The sequence below is a fragment of the Gastrolobium bilobum genome, unplaced genomic scaffold, assembly GCF_033153095.1.
Source record: "Gastrolobium bilobum isolate Gb01-03AN ecotype WA unplaced genomic scaffold, APGP_CSIRO_Gbil_v1 utg8088, whole genome shotgun sequence".
In the NCBI taxonomy this organism is placed as follows: domain Eukaryota; kingdom Viridiplantae; phylum Streptophyta; class Magnoliopsida; order Fabales; family Fabaceae; genus Gastrolobium; species Gastrolobium bilobum.
In genome coordinates, this window is record NW_026898843.1 from 442,903 (window position 1) to 464,921 (window position 22,019).

Sequence of the window (22,019 nt, forward strand, 5' to 3'; positions counted from 1 at the left end):
TAATTGACATTCAAATAATACTTAAGCTTCATGAGTTCCACCCGCAAAACGACGGAGTCCTCCCAAATTGAGCATGCTCGTTCTACTCACGAAGAGCTTGCTTTAGTTTTTCATCAATAATGTACCAGTTGTCGTCGCCGCCGAGCTCTGAGATCATGTAACCGAGCTCTTGTCGGGTGGCGGGTTTATTGAAGCGGGTTATTGAAGCTTTCCATTATCGAAGCTTTCCATGATGGATACAAGCTTCGACTCAGAGATCTTGTCTCGCTTTTGAGGCTTAAGTTCGTTCATGTGCTTTTCATTTTTTGTTTTGTTTACCAACATAACTTTAGCCCCTGCAATATGAATACCGATGCCAATTTTTTCTCTCAAATTCTAAGCAACTCAGTGTTTGAAATGCTACTCGGCTTCAAAACTCCTTTTGGTGACAGTATATTCTAGCAATTGGTAGCAAGGATTTCAACCCTTAGTAAGCTTGACTTGGCATGTTGCATTGTCTCCAGTTTACGAAATAAGTATTTTGGTTCATGAGACTTGTAAACCCATAGGAACCAGAATTCTCCATGGTGATGGTTAATGAAACTGGTTTCAGAATTGCCCATTTGCACCTTTATGTCAATCTCCTTTTTCTTTCTGTAAAGGCAAAATGCATAAAACAAGTACTAAGGTTGCTCAAAGTTAGTGCACCGTGGTCAAAAGTAATATGTAATTTTGAGAAGAAGAATGAGCATCCTATGATATTTTGTTTCAAAATATCTTGTGCATGTGACTGCTACATTGCAGGCTCTCTTCTCGTTTTAAATGTATAATGGTAAAAGACAAAAGTTAATAAATTCAGCTAACTTTTCTCATACCAATTTAATGAATTGTATTTTCTTTTCAATATAAGAAACTCTACTTGTGTTCCATTTTCATGATTGGTTTTTCATTACTTCCTTTGGTCGTGAGGACACAAGGAGATCATCAATAAAAGAAGCAATAAATTTTAAGATGCTCAGAAAATAAGACTTATCGTTAGAATCCATGCTCTGCTTTTGTTGCGCACATCTGCCGAGGTATGTAAAGCTGAGATATGTCAAGTTTGAAGCTTAATCATGTCAGGCGATGTTGTGTTTCTACACAACTTCCACAGTGGTAGATCGCGCATGCCTTTATTAGCAGTGTATCAAGGCCAACCCTGCCAGAGACGCCATTGACAAGTCCTTGTAGCAACGAACAGAGTGCATATTAGATCGAGAAGCATGACATAGTGCCATTTCGACCAGGATTGAATCTGTTCATGGCCTATATGGTCAACATGTCCTTGACGAGCTCGCCTTCGGTGATGTTGTTACAGCAGCCGGTGTTTCTAACTGCAAGATGCCTTACATCATTTCAAAAAAAATATGGAGATGTCGTGGCCAATTAACCTCGATTTGCCATTGACTCCGGCTAGTGGCCTCAACAAGGCGGTGAGCTTGTCTAAGCAGAGATGAGGCCAAATTGATTACGACGTCGGCTGTATTTGAACTGGCATGTGCTATTTGGTTCAACATGTGTGGCCTCTGTCAAATACCAATTTACTGGCATCTCTCCGTTGGTATTGGGTTCCTTCATAAACACCCATTCTTGGCACGAAAAATATCATTCATCCAAAGACATTCATTCAACAAGATATATATTGTATATAGATATTGTACATATCCAAGGATGGTGCCAAATATTTTCTTTCAAAGTGATGTTTATGCTTTCTTTTGCAATAAACCAAATTTCATTCATCAGATCTGAAATTCCTAGTTGCATAGATGGGTTTTTTAATAGCCTTCATATTATTTTGCTGGCAGCCCCGCGGGTTATGCCGAGAATGTCGGCTTCTTTGAACTAAGCATTTGATGCAATATGTCCAACCATAATATTATCATAATGATTATGCACAACCATGCAGCATATACCGAGTATATTGAGTCAAGGGCTTCATTATCAAGAAGCCATATTAAATGTGTGCTAAAATTATGCCAATCAAGCAAGAATCTTATGAGAATTAATTCCAAATATATATATTGTATTCATACTGCACCGAATGATTCTGACTTCCTTGCAAAAAACATGCTTTCCAATTAAAATCAATTAGTGATTTGGAATCAGGTTGATGCCACACGCTTGCAAGAAAAATCAATCAAATTAAGATAGAAGGAAATATTTTCATTCATATATGTGATATGTACATATCACAAGAATCCAATTTAATTAGAAAACAACACATTAAATACATGTTGCAAAATCAAAAATTGATTTTATAATCAATCGATAATTTAATAATCCTAAATAGGATACTATTGGATTTATTGACGTTTTAGCAATCAGGGGTGCAATCAACAATTAATTAAATATTACCTAATCTGCATTCAATGAGATCCATAACTCCCTTTTTATATTTTTTTATAAATGAAGTAACATTTGCACCTTGGATTTGGGAAAGTTTCTGGTGCTAAATTGTGGTCTTTCAATCATATATCATATTTGTAATTCATATTTGTAGCCTGGTGCTTTTAATATGAGTAACCTCGGCCACAACTTAGATAATTAAACAAAAATGGATACTTTTCTCCAATGTTGATATAAAATATTTAAAAAGGTGAGTTCTTTTCTTGAATATATTAAAAAGATGGATCATTTTCCCATATATCAGTACAACATATTAAAAAGGTGGATCCTTTCCTCATCGCAAATTAAAATTAGACAAAAGGAGAAAAACTTAGCTTTTGCCCTTTGCTTGATTTGCTTCCTTTTTGTTAGACCCGATCTCGGCCACTGTCAGGGTCTCGGTCACCTTCTCGACCACAGCCATGATCTCGACGATGGTGGTGGTCATACTTTTGATCTCAATCTCTATCTCGTCACGATCTTGATCTTGGTTTCATCATGCCCGTTGAGATTGACTTTCATATCTCGGATTGCGAACTCGGCCTTGGGCGGTTGATGAGCTTCATTTTTGAATTTTGCTCCCTTCATAGCAGGATTTGTTGGATGTGGCGGCAGTTGTTGCGCTTTCACCACTATTGGGGTAGGAATAGAATTTTATCGTCCCCACAGACGGCGCCAATGTTCTGTCTGAAAGACAGAGATGTTCAGACGGTGGCTGGTATATTTTATCTAGGATCTAGGTGCCCTCTCTCAGGTATCTATGAATGAGATACCCTTGAGGGTAGGCTGATCACTGTGCACAATAATAATCGACATGATCAAGGCGTGGGGTGTGTGCACAGTGACAAGCTAAGAGAGAGGGTTTAGAGAGTGTGTGTACCTTATTGGTTTAACCCTGTATTTATAGATGGGTTACCTGAAGGAGTGTAATTATGGGCCTCTTAGGAATATTGGGGGCCCAAGTCCAACTGCTTAGCTGTCTGGATAGGATTGTCATCAATATGAGATTCCCTTCCTTTTGTGCTGTCCTTTATTGGTCCTTCTAGAATATGGGCATTTGTCAGGTCCATAACAGGAACCAAACTTGAACTTGTATAAAAACTCATTCAATAAAAATGCATCATGCTCCAATTCAAAAGCTCGGCCTTAGAGCCTCTCAGGCTGACCTAGTATATTAATTTTTATTTTTATTTTATATTTTTTATACTATTCACAGTAGCTCTCTCTGTCTCCTCAACCCATTTCACCTTTTTTTATTGGTTAAACAGACTTTTTGAGTGATTTTGTTATATATTATGTTGTTTGGATATATATTAAATTTATGAATCTTTGTGGAATTATTTGTGTTGTGAATTATATATTCTATTTGGATAAATTTTTATTATCTTATTTTTTTAAACAGGCTGAATCAGACTTTTATTTTTTTGTAAATAAGGTAGGTCATAGGCCGATAATTATATTCATAACAAGTAAGATGTTAGGCCAGACTCACACATTTAAACACAAGCTTAACTTTTTATGACAAAGTCTGACTCGGCTCGGCCCGTTAACACCCCTATGTGTAGGATATAAAATTATCTCCCACAGGTTGAGAAAAACTAAACCCTTTTTTTAAAATTATTTATAGTAACTATAACATATGTAGGGTTCATTTTTTCTGCGGTGAATGCATATAAATTATCTGCATTAAACGTCATTTCGGAGCGAAAATCAAAATATTTTTTTAATTATAATTTATTTCAAGATTATAATAATCTTTATCATTATAATTTTTTAATCTTGCAACCCAAAATGATGTTATTGTGAGAGTGAATGTAGATAATTTATCGGTATTTATTATAAAAACATTAAAGCCTAACATGTATTATACAAAATTATAAAAATTCATTTCTTAATTTTAGTCCCTTAAAAAATGCTTAATTAAATTTCACACTTCGAACATTTTACCTTAAAAAAATCCTTATTAATCATTCACATGTGCAAAATATCATAGCATCAGAATACTATATCTTACATTAAATTCTTATATGGGTGTTGTGTCGATGTACTTTTGTCCATTTAATGTATTACACTACGTTTTAGTAGTAAGATATAATTATAATATGAAAAATTATTTTATTTTTTTACACATCAGTTGAAATGATTGAGGAGAAAAAAAAATAAGTTTTTGTATTAATACTATATCTTACTAATAAAACATAGAATAAATACATTAAAATGATACAAATTGTGTTCTTTAAACAGGTATACATTTTTTCCTTCTTTTATATATATGACCTTTTTTTTGGTGGGGATATATACGACTTTATCACTTTACAACTTTGTACTTAACTTTTTTAAAAACTCTATCCAAATATTAATCAAGAGAAAAAAGTAAAAAAAATTTAATGTGATATCGCCATGTTAAAAAAATTTACATTTTAAGAATCATGGCTATCGTAGCTTACTTTTTCTTTTTTTTGGTAAATATCGTAGCTTACTTAATTTGGTTGATATTCTTCCCATCCAGAGAATTAAAAAATGGAAAACTTCATAAATCATCGACCTTTCATATTAATTGATGATTCAATGAGACATTGATACCTCACAGTATAATATTCTGGACCATACGAAAATCTTAATAGAATAGGAAAAAAAGCCTGCAAAATAAAATCAATGAAAGCCACAAACATAGTAAGGATATTCTTCAAGGGGGAATAAATCGTCTTATCTAACACAAAATCTCAAGTTACTCATACACTCGAGACAAATCTCTTAATTTATGTATGGCTGAAATGTTTCACGTGACATAAGATATTCATTCTGTGTTCTGACTCTTCTGAGAACACTCTCATCCTCATCCAGTGACATGGTGCCACGTGATTTTATAAGAGGTAGCAGTTACGTACACACACGTGATAATGTCCTCTCTCTGCACTTCTTCCACTGCGCATTATATATCCCCATCAGTTCTTTGTTCTATGCTCTGTTGCTTCTTTGTCTTTGTGGTACAGAGAAAGTTACATAACCACAACTCTTAAGGACACATAACATAAACATAAACATAAACATTTGTTTGTTAATACTCTTGTTGGTTTTTCCTCACCATAACAATGTCCACGAGATGGTTCATTGTTTATCTCGTATCTGGTTTCTCTTTTGCTGTTCTGTCTGCGCTGTTTCTCACCAACCATGTCCATGATGACATCAAAGCCTCTCTTTCAACCTCTACACTTTATGGTTCTGCAACTCTTAAAGTTTGGCCCGTATGTAATTCTTCATTATTTTCAGGTTATGTAGCATGGGGGTGTGTTGGTTGTGCACATAAGATTAATGCATGGTGTGTTGTGTGTGCGTATGTGCAGGAATTGAAGCCAAGTTGGAATCTTGCGTTGGCTACAGTGATTGGTTTTTTAGGATCAGCTTGTGGAACTGTTGGTGGGGTTGGAGGGGGTGGCATTTTCGTTCCCATGCTTAATCTGCTTGTTGGGTTTGATACAAAATCTGCTGCTGCTCTTTCTAAATGTAATACTTTTGTCACAATTTCTTCTTATACTAGTTTCATGGACATGGTGTTTCTTGATTTGACCCCTTGTGTGTGTTTTTGTTTTTTAATGCTTCTTTTCTAGTTAGTTAATAATTTTTGTCTAGTGGGTTGTGGTTGGTGTTTTCTATTTTGTGTTGTGAAAAAGTTTGGTGTTGTTGAATTGATCCAGGTATGATAATGGGGGCATCAGCATCATCAGTTTGGTATAATCTAAGAGTGCCTCATCCAACGAAAGAGGATGTGCCTATATTAGACTATGATCTGGCGCTTCTGTTCCAGCCTATGCTTATGCTTGGAATCACTGTTGGTGTCTCTCTCAGTGTTGTTTTCCCCTACTGGCTTATCACCATCCTCATCATCATTCTCTTCATAGGTCTGTGTCATCATTTAAACCAGTGTTGTTTGAATGAATCAATTCTTAAGCCATAGAACACTGTTTTGTTTTTGTATAGGGACTTCCTCAAGGTCTTTCTTCAAGGGAATTGAGATGTGGAGGGTTGAGACTGATATCAAGGTAAAAATTTCATGACTTGGGACCTTCAATATTCTTATAAGCTATCAAGATAAGTTTTTGGGAAAAGTAACTCATTAGCTTTTTCTTTCTAACTTTTGTTTTGTTTGCTATTTGCAGAAAGATATGGCCAAGCAACGAGCGACTATGGTTAATTCCCGTGACCAACGTGAGACAATTAACAAATACAATTTCCACTATTGTTATCTTTGCATAAAGAATAAATAAATAGTACAAAAGTGTCATGCTTTATTGCTTTGGAAATAGGAACGATTTCTTTTCATATATATACACGCATATGATTGCTTCTTTGGCTGTGTATGGAGTGTCAATATCTGTATTTCCTGAAATATGCAGTTCTAATCGACACAAAATACGAGCCGTTGATCCCTAAAGAAGAGAAGTCAACTTTTGTATGTAAATTTCTCTTACAGTTGACAAATTTTTCATTTTGCTCTATTTGTGAGGAACTGACCTTTTTCTCACATGAAACCCATTCAGCAAATTCTCTGTCTTAACCTTAGATGGAAAAGGATTCTGGTGCTGATGGTTGTGTGGGTTTCTTTCCTACTACTTCAAATCATAAAGGCAAGTGTTTCCCTTCACATTCATATTCAATTTTGTCATTGTTTTAAATATAACATTTGTTGTTGTTCTACAGAATTATGTAGAGGCTTGTGGTGCATGGTATTGGGTGCTTTATGGCTTGCAGGTATGATGATAAGAGCAATCACATAACCTCAAATTGTTACTGAACTTATTTTGCAGTGGGACTAGACTAATTGGCATGAACCTTTCCTCTTTCTTTTACAGTTTCCAATTGCACTTTTGGTGTTTGGCTATGAAGCAGTGAAGTTATATAAGGAGCACAGGAAGAGAATGACCACGGGGAACCATGCATACATCTGTGAGGCTTCAATAGAATGGAATGCTATGCACATTGCATTTTGTGCACTCTGTGGCCTAGTTGGGGGAATTGTTGGAGGTCTACTTGGTTCTGGAGGAGGGTTTGTTTTAGGCCCTCTTCTCCTAGAGATTGGTGTCATCCCACAGGTACAGTATATAAGCCCTTTAAATTGTAATGACACTGTTAAATTTGGTGCTAAATTATAGTAACTTGACATCCAAGGATGTTGATCATTTGAATTGTAGGTTGCTAGTGCAACAGCAACATTTGTGATGATGTTTTCATCATCTTTGTCTGTGGTTGAATTCTACCTTCTCAAGAGGTTCCCCATTCCTTATGGTAATTTATTTTTCATCAACTCTTCAAAGCTTTGATCATTTGATGTGATTATGTGAATATGACTCTAGCCTATTGATTTTTATTTCCTTGCAGCTTTATACCTCATCATTGTTTCTGTTTTGGCTGGCTTTTGGGGACAGTTCTTTGTAAGAAGATTAATTGCATTTCTTGGGAGGGCATCAATCATTGTGTTCATCCTCTCAGGTGTCATTTTTGCAAGTGCTCTCACTATGGGTAATGGAAACCAATCTCTATTGCTTTTTGTATTGATGTAATACACATTTCACATTGAAGTGTCTAATTGTAACATTTTTATTTTATTTTTTTACTTCAGGAGTCATTGGCATTGAGAAGAGCATTCAAATGATAAGCAACCATGAGTTCATGGGATTCTTAGGCTTTTGTACCAGTCAATGATTTAGAATGCCATGGACATAGAAAATAAAGGGAAAATCTAGAGTCAGTGTGAAAAAAAGTTGTAAAATAAGGGTAGGACGACAACATCCACAAATGTTGGTCAATGCCTAGTTGACCAACATTAAGATCTTGTTGAGGATGATTTGAGTTGCATACTTTTGTTTAGAAAAAGAAAAAGAAAAAAGTTAATGGAAATAATATCACATGACTTTATATATATTTGGATGTTCAAAAAATCAAATTTATTCAATATGCTTCTTTAAGACTTAATAGACCTTGGAAATTAACTAAGAAATGAAGAAATGGTTTGCTTAAAAAAAAAAAAAAAACTGTCCTTTCCCATTTAATTTTCCTGTTTTGTTAAGAATATGTTGTTAAGATCTGTTGGATATGATAGCGAGAAAGAGACTCCATTATTATGGACTTCTGCCAAAAAGTGAAGAATAAAAATAAATATCCTTGTCCTAATCCTGGACATGGCTTGTTTGGCCGTACACGACTGTTTGGCTTGGCTTCTATCAACAAATTCAATGAACACTAAATCATACTAGCTTAGTTGGCATGCAGGAAATTGAGCAAATGTGATTGAGAGTATATATTTGATCAATTTTCAGTACATCATTTAAAATTTTAATTTTAGACTTATTCCAAATTCCATATTAGTCTATAAAAAATCTATGAAATTATTGGGAGATAATTAAAAAAAAATGAATGAATCGAAATTTTAATTTGGTGATTATCTATGTGGACATTGGCAAAAGTAATTAATATAATGTATTTAAATAAATAATTACGCATTTAAATTCTCCAAAAAGGGCGTGAAAAAATACAAATTTATTGCACAATTATTACACAATGCCACGCCCTTTTTGGAGAATTTAAATGCGTAATTATTTATTTAAAATACATTATATTAATTTTTTTTGCCTGTGGACGTTATGGTACATTATGAATATGAGGTTGAAATCTTGTTGTGTGTTGTGTGGAGTGCACCGTTATCCTTTCACCCTATCTTTCAGAGCACCAACACCTTGTTTTATTTTCAAACAAAAAGAACATAAATAATAAGTGAAACACCGAATAACATAGTTTATCTTTTTAGTAAGAAACAACAAGATATAGTGACATATTTATAAAATATTTTTTATAATTAAACTGCCACTTGTGAAAAGGTTATTCAATAGAATTGCTTCTGATTCAACCAATTTCCTATACGTAACTGATAAGAGCCACTTCCAACCCTGAGCCTCCATCATTTAGTTATTTAAATAATGTTCCTATTGTTCCCTGAGGAATACTTTAATGTTGGGGGTGGCTTTTGGCCAATTGGGGAATAGCTTAGTTGATTTTAACCATAGATTGATAATGAAATACGCTAATTAATCAAGAAAACCAATTTACACAAAACAAAGAAAATAAAATAAAATAGAAGATGACACCCAGTTTCAAGTATAACCATGAGCCACACGCTAATTAATAGCTTAGTTATTATTCAGTTGTTTTTAGAGGATAGGTTTGGGAAATGGATGATTCTTGACTACGTAAGCAAATATAAAATGAGAAGTATTTCTCCTGCTCTCAAAATCCAAAATCCCTAGTACGGGAAAAAAAAAAAGGAAATTTACAAGCCATCAATATTGAAGTGATATGTTAAGTGAAAAAAAAAAAAAAATTACACATCATAAGCTTAGGCCATAGAGTTTATTAGCAACCAATATATATACATAGGGTTTATCGTTTCTTAAGCTGCTTGAGATAATTTTATCTCCGGCTACTAAATCATAACCGTACAAAGATGGATCAACGGTGATAAAGGAAGAGAGAGAAAAAGAAAATCATAACCATTCAAAGATGAATCAATTAATATAAGAAAATAAATAAATAAAACGATGTAATTTTAGGATAGCCGGAGATAAACTTATCTCAAGCTACTTGAGAAATATTTTTCTCATATATATATTGTGATTATCACTCAATAATCACATAGGTTCTTTATAGACTAATCCGAAATTCAAAACAGGTCCAGGATTAAAATTTTAAGCCCTTCTCAAAGATGATATTGGAGAGAATCGAACATATGTTCTCACCCCTACATGTTCAACTCTCATGCACCAACTGAGCTACCATCATTTGATATTAGCAACCAATATTAAATATGGACATTGTGAACCCTTTTTTTTTTATCATACTTGGCATATTATTCAGCCTGTAATTGGCATCAACTTTTTTTTTCTTCCCATAAAAAGCTTAGGAAAAGAAAATGGTTATCTTATTCCAAGGCAAGATTATACTATATTCTGCAGAAAAAAATCAATTAAAACATCAACCAATGATAATTGACTTTGATATAATCAAACAGCATCAATAAAAATGATTTCAATTTCATTCATGGTATGAGTCCTTCATTACTAGATTCTATGACAAACTCGGGACAGTGACCAAAGTGCCACGTTTGGACAAAAAAATTACCAGACTGCCATGCCAACAGTAAATTTTGCCAAAATGCCACGCGGCATAATTCGCTACACAGTGTAGCAAATTATGCATGCAAGTAATTCGCTACACAGTGTAGCGAAATATGCCACGTCAGAATGCACAGAACCAAAAATGTCACATGTCAAATTTTGAGAAATTCGCTACATAGGGTAGCGAATTTCTCAAAAATTTGACATGTGGCATTTTTGGTTCTGACATGGCATATTTCGCTACACTGTGTAGCGAATTATGCCGCGTGGCATTTTGACAAAATTTACTGTTGGCGTGACAGTCTGGTAATTCTTTTGTCCAAACGTGACAAAATGGTCACTGTTCCGACAAACCCTGTCATTGGTACGAGACTATTTTCACTCTCCCTTAACTTTTTAGTTTTTATTACCCAAAAAACAAATTAATAAGAAACAAACCAACCCCTGGTTATAACGAAATTGTTTGTTTACTAATAGGATTAGTACTAGACTAGAAACCAAACAGAGAACCCAGAGATGAAAAAATGAAGAATGTCTAGAATGTTTTCATATGATAAATATCATTCAGCAGAAGAGGACATGATAATGAACACTGTTCACAAACAAGTCAATGGTAACATGGAACGAAAACCATCACCCTGAACTTATCATAAGCATGAGAAAGAAGGCACGGGCCATATCATAATGGTATTCTTAATAGTGAGAGCTCACGGAATATCCTTGCTTAAGATGTTGATGCTATGCCAAAGACTTGAAGGGATTAGCCGGTACCTAGCATCGAACAAGTGCAACTCCATCCGATCTAGTAGTTCCAATCCCAAGAACAATTCCCAACGGACATCATTGAATGAGAGAAACGCTGCAATGGCACTCTCAGAACATGAAAACAGTCACACAGGAAAGATCTCTAGATAGATGAACTACTTGTGGCTGCCTTGGAAGGCCTTCTTAGATGGAGAATATATGAGTGGTTTAGAATCTGAATTGATAGCAATATTTCCCATTCCTGCCTCCATGGCCTCCCTATCATCTTTGTCCCTTTTCTTCTGGTCCGAAATACCAGTTTCAGCAGCAGGGTTGTGAGTAGAAGAAGGCACAGATGGCTCCAAAAGGCGTGGACCTGCATCGATCCATGGATGAAGAAGGCACTGACCAGCCGTAGGCCGTTTCTCAGGAACAAAGTCAAGGATAGGAACCAAAAAGTCAGTCATGTCATTTGCATCTTTCTCACTGAAATCATACTTCTCCATGAGGACTTTATTCAAGGGCCAGAATCGCAACCGTCGGATGTGCCTCAAATCACCATATCTATTGAAGAAATCACGGGAATATCGGCCCCCTAGTGCAATCTGAGAATTATAATCCACGGTCTCAAGTTAACCATGAACTAATGAACATATTATTAACCTAAGAAAGGGTTAGAAAAATATTATTACCTTACGTGGCATCATTCCAAGAAGTTCCATCATTAATGCTAAATGGTCCTGAGATAAATTAAACACAGAACATGCTAACATCAGACTTCAACATCAAGACCAAAGCCCCGATGCAAGTAAAATTTATTTCAAAATGCCAGTACTGAAGATAAAACTAGCATTAACAAAAAGAATCAACATGGCCACTACCCAGCAAAGCAAGTTATTATGTTGAAATTGGAATGCATAAGCAAATACGCATTTAATACGTTACATCTGTACACAGCACACAATTCCTTGAAGGAACACAATCTACCTGAAGTAACTGATTTGCACAAAAATCTTTTTCTGGTTTGATAGAATTTTTGCAGTTAATAATCATTAGGAAGGCTAAAATTCAATGGAATAAAGTTCAGTCTGCTTGAACTTGACATTGTAGGAAAGCGACGTTGGTGTTTTACTTCAGATCATGTTGCCACAACCACAAGGCCTAGGCTAAGCTCTATTCCTTGGAAGGAGCTGAGTTTTTTGTATGACTTTTGTGCAGGCATAGCTACAAAGGTTGACTGTCTCAATGTCTCAGTTTGAGTCTGACTATAGGAAGGGGAACCCCACAAAACCTAGGCTAAGCTCTCTCCTTTGGAAGGAGCTGGGTTTTGTGCATTGCTTTCACGCTTCTTGCTAGTGTGCATGGGGTGATTTCAACGCTTTGAGATTTCATCATGAAAAATTAAGAGGTAATCAGGTTACTTAACCTATAAGAGGGGCCTTGATGCTTTTATATAGGAATGCGATCTTATAAATTTAACTTTATCTGAAGTCTAGTTCACGTCATCAACTAAAAAGAGCACAATAATTCCTAGTTTGGACCGATTTTGCTCCCAAGCATGATTGTCAAATCCCAAATTGTAAGGTTAATTTTCCAACTTGCGGATTATAAGATTCATGACTAAATGTTATCATAGTAAAAAAAGTATCTTATACATCATAATTTTTTTTTTTTTTTTTTGATAACATACATCATAAATTTAATCATTTAAAAAATTGACAAATATTGACATTCAAAACCAAACAACTCATTATGTACCAAGAAGTTAAAACTCTAAGGGGGTGTTTGGTTGGGGGAAAGTTTTGAGATAGATGGATAAATGGGAAGTGGGAATATGTAGTAACGATGTTTGGTTGAGTCATCTTCTTCACTTACCCACCTAAATAACTTATCTACCAAACCAAGTTGCCTACCTTTTATCATGGACATAGCCGGCGAAATTTGTCCTTTGAGCATGTGGTATTTGTGAAAAGCAACCAATCTTTGGAGATAGGCTTTTGACTAAAAGACTTGGATACCCTCTCTTAAGTGGATATTTGACAGCATTGTAAAGTGGCAGGCGCGGCCACCGAACAAAATATTTACAAACAGGGTTATTTTCGTAAAGTTACCTAATTTTCCCATCTATATTTTACCTACAACCAAACATAGATTTCATAAAAGTTACCTAATTTTCCTGGTAAAATTTTTTCCAACCAAACAACTTTTTTTTACATTTTTCTACCTATCTCACTTTCCAACCATTTCCCTATATATCACTTTTCTCTATTATTCATAAAATTTCTCCTCAACCAAACGCTCCCTAAGATCTAAAATAAATCAAGATTCAAGATATGGATAGATGACTTCAATTCTAGAGGTAGGATATCACAACCATTTCCCATTAAACTAAAGAAGGAAGATAATAAAGTTAGGGTTTCAATTAGGGAGTCAGTTGGTTATTCTAAAATATAAATTAGCAGGCTCTGTTGGCCCTTTCCCTCCCTTAATGCAAAGAACGGGAGAAATCAACCCATTTTTCCATTTGGATCACAAATCTGACCCGGATCATTCTGCAATTTGACCAGAAATTATAGGTTCATGATTCCGGTGCATAAAGGAGTATCGCCCACCATTTTGACTCCCTCAAAGGGTGACTTGGGAATCAAATTGTGAATGGTGAAATTCTGGCTACACTGTTCCCAAGAACTTGGGAGGACACGTTACTGCATCTTGTCCAGGAAACTTTGCCTCAACTTGCTTCTGATCACCTCCTCATTGTTTTGGTATCTTGTGAAACTAGAAGGGGCCTATCATTTTCCACTTTGAGAACATGTGAATTAACAAACATGCCTTTTACTCTAATGGTGACTTCTCCTATCCTATCCCATCATTCCATTCCAGCCGAAGACACCTGATAACAGCATATAAAACACAGCCATAAAACTTTATCATCCTTGCTTCTGCCAAACTTTTAAACTTAATCAGAAACTGCTCCAAACTATCCAAGCAAACCCAAGCCAAGATTCACCAACACACCAAAAACCCTACTCCATATGTAATTGGCTGCTGCGCAGCGTAATCTGCGTAACAAATCAGCAGTTTTCTCTTAATTTGAACAACACTGCTCTATCAAGATTCAAGAGAAAAACCTTGTTCCCGTTTGGATGGGCTTTTTTTAGCCAAAAGCTGCTTTCTTTGGGGTGAAAAAAGCAACTTCTACTACAAAGTCCGTTTGGATGTCTTCTTTAAAAAAAACCATAAGTCACAAAAAAGCCCAAAACCTGCTTTTTTTGAAGCTAAAAATTTTAGCTTCTAAAAAAAGCAAAAAATCAAAAGCCAATTTTATTTTTTTTCAAAAACCAAATATTTTGTTCAAAATCTAAATAGATTTAGCTTTTGTAAAAGCCATTTTTAAAATAAGCAAGGCATAAAAAGTCATTTTTTTATAAGCCCATCCAAACGGGCCATAGGTCCAGAACCTGAAAGAAATTATTATAAGTTTTAGTACTATATTGTGTGCTGCTTTCCAATTGAATGACTCCACTTTAGAGGGAGCTCTGGAATTTGGATTTCCAAAGTAACTTCTCAATAAAGAACATCTTTCTTTTTTTTTGGGGAACATAGAGAAGAAAATAGCAGGAATTACAAGGTAACACAGCTGAAGAGAATGTAACTTTAAGCAACATCAATTCAACCCAGGATACTAAGGTACAGGCGTACAGCCACAGAATGCTTAACAAATTATATGAAATATTATGCATTAATTCTTCATTGCCGCTAAGTGTTAAATTAAATTGCTATACTCAGTTTCTTGCTAGTATATCATCCTTGTTACTTCTACCAAGATAATTCTCCATCTCGCTTTTATTTTTTAATTCATCCAGCTGAATATTCTCTCAATTGACATGTTCAATTGCTTTCTGTTATATGTCTAGTCTATGTTAGATCCTTCTACACCATCTCACCTTGAATTGAGATTATCCCCTATACTTCATCACACATTGTAAAACAACCATCTCACCTAAAAACTCAAGTTGTTAAGTGATGAGCCTTCAATAATTTTATATTATCTCTCTCTAAAACATAACTCCTCACGCAAAAAACCTTTGGGCTTGAAGCATGGAAATTGCATAGGCCCCTTTTTTTTGTTCTACCTTGTGCTGACTTAATTTCACTAGAAAGTGGATGGCAATGAAGATCGAACCCATGACCTATGGTCATGGAGGCTCTAATACCATGATAAAGCAACCAATTCAACTCAACAACTAAAGTTGTTAAGTGAATGCCAATTAATAATTTTATATTATATCTCTATAGTCTCTAACACACATCTTCTATTCATTTCGTGTCGCTAAACATCCGTCACGAATTCAGTTCATGAAAATGTAATTTCTTAAAGCCCAAAATAGTAGTACTATCCTCTCTCTTTTTATAGAACTCATAATAGTACTATGACTACTATCAACAAAGGAATCGGATACCATGATATCTTCAGATCACACAAATTCACATGCATTTCACCAATCACCATTCTATCACCCTATTTCTATGGAAAAATCTTACTGTAAGACTGTAATTGATGCAAAGTGTTTACCCTTACATGCTTCTCACATAACTAAACTAACACCTTAATTTAACTTACAAGCTTCTCACCTTGATTACATTCCATCTTCTACCCATAACTAAACTAACACCTCATAAATAGGGTCTTTTTATGTCTTGCTTAAAACCTTAAGAAATAGGGTTTTTCCCATGTTTCCAACAACAAAATTAATTCTCCATTTGTATCATTAGCTATAACATGGTCATCTGACAGACAAAATTCAGGTAGGTTCTCATCATAAAAAGGTCCGAAGATCATGCAAAAAGAAAATACTTGGAAAAGATCCTTAATGCACTCGAATTGAGATTGAATATTCTCCCATAGTCCCATGTCTGGTCCTCGCAGTTTTGGCTTGTTACAGCCTTGTTAAAAACACTGCATATCACCTCATTGTTGATCACAAAAATTCAATGGTTTCAAAGCATTCTCATCAGCTGTTTCAAGCTTGATCACTCCTCTCAGAAACTGTCACTTCTAGTAAAGCATCAGTTCCAACACAGGAAAACTCAAGCGAATAGGCTTGAGCATATTACATAGAAGATAAAGCTTAAAAGCAGTGAGTTATAACAGTTCTGTTTGTAAATCAATAACAATAACAATTCCGGGTTTACAAATTCAATTTTTATATCTCAGATGAATCAGTATTAGGTGCACTGTGTATAATAAGAAAAGAGTATTAGTAGAAGTAAAGAAGTGTTACAAGGAACAAGGAGGATAAAAGCAAGGCACAAAAAACATACTTAAAATTGGATATTTTAACTCAGATAAAAGTGTAGACTACAACCATTCTGAAACATAGTTATTTTGGTGGCAGGCATACAATAAACGAGGGTCATGATTATACAAATGCCTAGACTCGCTGAAGTTACATATAACAGCTAATTGGTGTTAATTGATGATATATATCAAAACCCAATTTTTGCCATGGCCTACACCAAAACACAAACCTAACTAAACTAACAATCAAATTTACTAAAATTGCATCAGTGAATGCTTCTTACAAAGAACTACAATTTCGGCACTACTAAGAATCTCTGAAAAATGGCATTTGATTATATTTCATGATTCCGCATAAATGTAATCAACTTAGGCAGCATTTTTAGGGAGAAAAACAAGTTCTTCCTCATCCAGTATATTGGGTTCAGTGGAATACCAAAATAATTTTCAGAGCCTAAGTACCTTTATGCCAGAACTTAGATTTAACTTCTTTTCAATGTTCTGCCCAGGGTCTTTATAAATATGCTTTTACTTTCTATTATGGATATTCAGCAAGACTGGATAACTTTGCTGTAGTGAAATTTGTTTCTTTCCTCATTTATCTATGTTGTAGAAGACTGCTTATCCTCTTTTATATTACTCTTCTTTTTTAAAATTCTTTGTGACAACAAAAACAAAATTCCAAGCACTTTTTTACTCTATAAATTGAAAGAGAACTCTTGTTAGAGAATAGTATAAACCATTAAAAAATCTCTCACCCAACAACTTCAACTTTTAGGTTGAATTGATTCTTAACATGGTACCAAAGCCTCAGTGTCACGGATTCAATCCTCACCGCCCCTATTTAATTAATAATTAATCAAGTCTTGTGGAGTTTCTTAGCACAGGTAGGTGTGCCTATGCATTATCCACCATTCAAGCCCAATGGACTTTCGTGTGAAGGGGCGTTTTAGAGAATAGTATAAACCATTAAAAAGTCTCTCACCCAACAGCTTAAGCTTTTGGGTTGAATTGATTATTTACAAATTTCCATCATTGGTCATTTATATGTAGCACTTGACATAGTCAGTTTATACTTAAATGAGAGTTCTCCACGATCAATAATGCCAATAGCTATTATATGAGGCCAGGACTCATACCCATCACCTCCTCAACAGCTAGCACCATATACACCAGAAAAAGTGAAAAACTAACATCATGAATTGACACATGGGATGTTCCATTCAACAAAGTGAACCAATTTTAAAAATAAAGCAGCCATGAAATTCATCTATTAGTATAATTTGACACAATTCCAGCAGACCATTTCATGCTGAACAAGCTGATGCAGATACTAGGGTATCTTCACTTTTTATCCAGCTTAAACTCTAAATAACAATCAATCCAGACTTTTATAGATCCAATTTCAGCTTCCATCAAATGTACCTTATATTATAATACTAGTGCATATCTTTTATCTTATACTCTGTAGTTTTGAAGTACCCAAAGTTTGTTCCCATGTTTCTCACAGAGTTTAGAGGGGGGAGGGGAGTGGGAAGATACCTCAAAAGCTAACAAAAAGCGTGGGATGATTCCAATAACAGCTAAGGATGACAATCTCACATACATTATTGAAAAATGTTATAGTTTATAGATTTCATTAAATTTCAACCTTCTTGTAGCAAATTCAAGGACCACAAAACCTAAAATTTTCACTACATGGAGTTAGAATGATCAGATAGAACATATAAATATGTAAACAAAATATACATACCTCATCCCTGTCAAAGTTATCACCACTGTGAGGATCAAATAACACATCTCCAGTTGCAAGCTCAAAACAAATGCAAGCAAAGGACCAAAGATCTGCAGATATGGAATATTTTGATCCAAGGATCACCTCTGGGCACCGATATTGTCTTGTTTGGATATCATTTGTAAACTGCTTATAAGTCCAGCAAGCATTTCCAAAGTCAACTAACTTGCACTTGAGATCAATTGATGCCAGCAGCTTCTGTCTCATTGAGCGGCTTCCTCTTTTGTTACCCTGCTCTTTTAACTTTGTTCCATCAGCATCTGATAACCTACTAGTGCCCGCGGAACTAGAAGCTTGTTCTCTTGCAGAACTTGCATTTGGAGAAGATTCCACAGCACCAGAGGTTTCAGGATAACCTTTAACTCCTTCAGAAGCTTCCTTCTCAAAGCATCCACTAGCTGCCTGCTTCGCTTTTCTTTTAATCTTTTTTTTATGATTCGTAATCAAATCTCCATTCGATGCTTTCGTGTCTTTCGCAGCCCCTGACTCCAGTACCGTCTTATCTTTAGTATTAGGAAGAATAAGAGAAGCACCGGACTTTCTAGGATCCTTAGATGGATCTATCACCGACAAGAGGAGGATGTTTTCGGGTTTCAAGTCAGTATGTATGATAGAAAGCTGCTTATGCAAGTAATCCAATCCAACCAGAACATGAAAGCATATCTCTTTAACCATGTTGATAGGCATTCCGCGATAATCAGAATACTTAATAAGAGTTAAAAGATTATCCCCAAGGTATTCAAATACCATGCAAACATGCTGTCCATTTGGACCAGAATGCTTGAAATGGTCCAAAAGCTTCACCACACATTTTTTATCATCCGGGTCTCCCTCTGCAATCTGTTGCAAAATCGTTATCTCATCCATAGCTGCCTCAGTGTAATGCTGAGCACTCTTTTGAACTTTCAAAGCCACATATCTCTGCAGATCTCCACATACACACACACACACACACAAAGCATAGTCACACACACTAATGATATCAAAAAAGCAAGTAAACCAATGGAGCCTAGGGCTTAAAACAAAAATCAAAAAATCAAAAATTACTCCCAATTTATTTTTAGTCTTTAAATGGTTGCTAAATGCCAATAATCCCTAGTATTCTTTCTAGATTACAAATTAATTAAACTACCATGTAACTTAAAAATCATAGCTTTGAAGCCCCCATCTAAAAGTGCTTCTTTCAAAGCTATGAATTTTTATAAAGTGAAGATTTTGAGAGAGAGAGATGTACATACAGAATGTTGGGTGTCCCAAGCGAGCCAGACAGTGGAGAAATGGCCCCAACCGAGCTTGCTCTGAACGATGTAGCGACCACCGTTGAAGGTGTCGCCGATTCGAACGGCGTGGTAACCGCCACGTCGGTAATCCTCGGTGCCTTCGTCCTCGGACGTGAAATCGCTGCTGTCGTCTTCGTGCTTGTCCCCCATTTCACCGATCCCCTCACGATCACAACAACAACAATACACAAACAAAAACACCACCTTGTGTTTTTGATAGTTGAGAAGTGTAAGGGAAAGAAAAAAGAAAGAAAAAAGAAGGAAAAATATGAGAAAATGTGTGGGTTTTCCTTTGCTTTCCCGGTTAATTTAATTGAGTGAGGTGTGATGTTCATCCATATCTTACACTCATTGACTCTCTCCCTTTTTCCATCTCATCCCACTATTTCAATTTTCATCCTGTCCTACCATTCTCCAATTTAAGTTATGCATAATCAATTTTCTTAAATGTAAAATGTTTACTTTATATATAATTTTGTACTATTATAAAGGAGTAAGATATTAGAATATTTTTTTCATTCCCCGTAGAGTAGGTATAATAATTGTGGAAAAAGTTATATCTATTATTACTTTAGGTTTATCGTTCTTATTATCTCTTTTCTTATCGTTAGAGGTGAAAGTGGACCAAGTCGACCTACAAGAACCTACGGTCTAATCTATATTAGGTCGAACTTGACCTATTACTTATAGTCAAATAGATCAGGCCCGGGCTTTAAAAAAAGCCTATTTAAAAAGTAGGTGATAAGTTTTTTTTTTACATATTAGGTCTTTAAACCTACAGGTCAGCCTATATCATATTATTTATTTTAAAGTAAATAAAATTATATTATTCATAATAGTATCAAATGGTGATAGTTCAGTTAATGCATGTGAGCTAAGTAGGTGGTTGAAGGATTTAGGTTCGTTCTCTCACCAATACTGTCTTTGAGAGTGACATAAAATCTGTACCAATATATATAATACCATCAGAATCAACATTTAGTGTTGGAGAAAGAGTTACTGATGCCTATCGTTTTAGCTTGGCTGAAGATATCATCCAAGAATATACGGCGGAGATTGGCTATAGGTATGACTTAAACAAAACAAAAGGTATAAATTTAATTAATTGAAATTATTTTATAATTTAATTATATTCAATTACATTTTAATAGAAATTTGACTTTATTTTTTTTTTTTTTTTTGATAACATTTGACTTTATTTTTTATGTAAGAGGAACCAACATCTCAGCATATGAGATTGTCTATATGAATCTATTAAAAGAGTTATTGTTTCTTAATCTTTTTTTTCTATTCTTTATTCTTGTTTTTTGTTTTTTACATTTATAAATTGTTTGCCAACTTATGTAATCTTGGAATTGTATTTGTAGAGGGGAGAAGATGAAAAGAAGTTTTTGGCTACTAGCATCATGATGTATTTGTTGGATTCATGTAGTTATTTTAATTTACATAATATAGATTTATTTGTTGGATCTGATGAAATATATGTTATTTAGTTTGAGCATTTTGCTTTTGAAGGTGACTTAAACGTAGATTGTGACGAGTTTTGTTGTGATTCATGGTTCTGTTTGGACGTTGAAATTGTGATTTTTGTTTTAGCAACAAAATTTGAGTATTTTGTGAAGTTGATTCATGGTTCTGCTTGAAAGTTAAAAATTTACATACTAACGGGCCAAGCCAGACTATTTATTTTTTTTATAAACGGACCAAGTCAGGCTAACAGTTAGACTCGTACTAAGCTCGGGCCAGGCTAAATTAAAAATTTTGACATAGACTTGGACTTTTAGAGGCAAAGCTCGGCCCAGCCCAGTCCACTTTCACCCTAGTTACCGTTGAATCAATTTAAAATCAACGATAAAAAAAAAAGTAACAACCGCTAATTTTAAATTAGTCCTTTTTTTTTGATACAATGAAAACTAAAGCAACATAAGAAAAAGCCCTATATTGGGCACAATCTTGGGAGACTAACTCCCCTCAAATCATTACGAAGCAATTCCAAACAAGTCGTTGGAGGGACATCCAGCACAATTAGTTGTCCATCCTGATGAGGTGCATGAGTAGCAAGCCAATCAGCAACAAAATTGTCTTCTCTATAAGTATGACTAAGCTGAATAATCCAGTCTCTTTGAAGCATGCTACGAGCTCGGATGATTAAAGCAGAAAGATGATGACTTACGTCACACCCTTTTCTTATAAATTCCAAAGCCACCTTCGAGTCACCCTCCACAAAGACTCTCCTAAATCCCTTATGCCAAGCCAGATTCATACCTGTCAAAAACCCTCCAAATTTTCGCTGAAGTAGAAGTACCACTCCCAAGGAATTTTGTAAAACC

The 22,019-nt window shown here is 35.0% G+C and overlaps 2 protein-coding genes across 4 annotated transcripts; one reads left to right on the plus strand and one right to left on the minus strand.

The window, feature by feature from the left end:
* The first annotated feature begins 5,383 nt into the window (after positions 1 to 5,383).
* LOC133284651 (sulfite exporter TauE/SafE family protein 4-like) lies at positions 5,384 to 8,322 on the plus strand. Its single transcript, XM_061481717.1, has 12 exons — positions 5,384 to 5,648; positions 5,748 to 5,907; positions 6,099 to 6,302; positions 6,382 to 6,443; positions 6,561 to 6,609; positions 6,798 to 6,853; positions 6,942 to 7,028; positions 7,102 to 7,152; positions 7,254 to 7,493; positions 7,593 to 7,686; positions 7,780 to 7,920; positions 8,021 to 8,322. The coding sequence occupies exons 1-12, from the start codon at positions 5,496 to 5,498 to the stop codon at positions 8,101 to 8,103; spliced, it is 1,380 nt and encodes a 459-aa protein (XP_061337701.1). The 5' UTR covers positions 5,384 to 5,495; the 3' UTR covers positions 8,104 to 8,322.
* A 2,806-nt stretch (positions 8,323 to 11,128) lies between these two features.
* Positions 11,129 to 19,982, minus strand: LOC133284639 (uncharacterized). Of its 3 annotated transcripts, none has more exons than XM_061481704.1 (5): positions 19,648 to 19,982; positions 18,773 to 19,330; positions 18,368 to 18,643; positions 12,005 to 12,052; positions 11,129 to 11,917 (listed from the first exon to the last, which is right to left on the minus strand). In XM_061481704.1, exons 1-5 carry the CDS (start codon positions 19,837 to 19,839, stop codon positions 11,489 to 11,491), a joined length of 1,503 nt encoding a protein of 500 aa, XP_061337688.1. In that variant the 5' UTR covers positions 19,840 to 19,982; the 3' UTR covers positions 11,129 to 11,488. The 3 variants fall into 3 exon arrangements, with proteins under 3 accessions (XP_061337688.1, XP_061337689.1, XP_061337687.1); XM_061481705.1 differs by having other exon boundaries at positions 18,368 to 18,604; positions 18,743 to 19,330; XM_061481703.1 differs by having other exon boundaries at positions 18,368 to 19,330.
* Between the last annotated feature and the right edge of the window lie 2,037 nt (positions 19,983 to 22,019).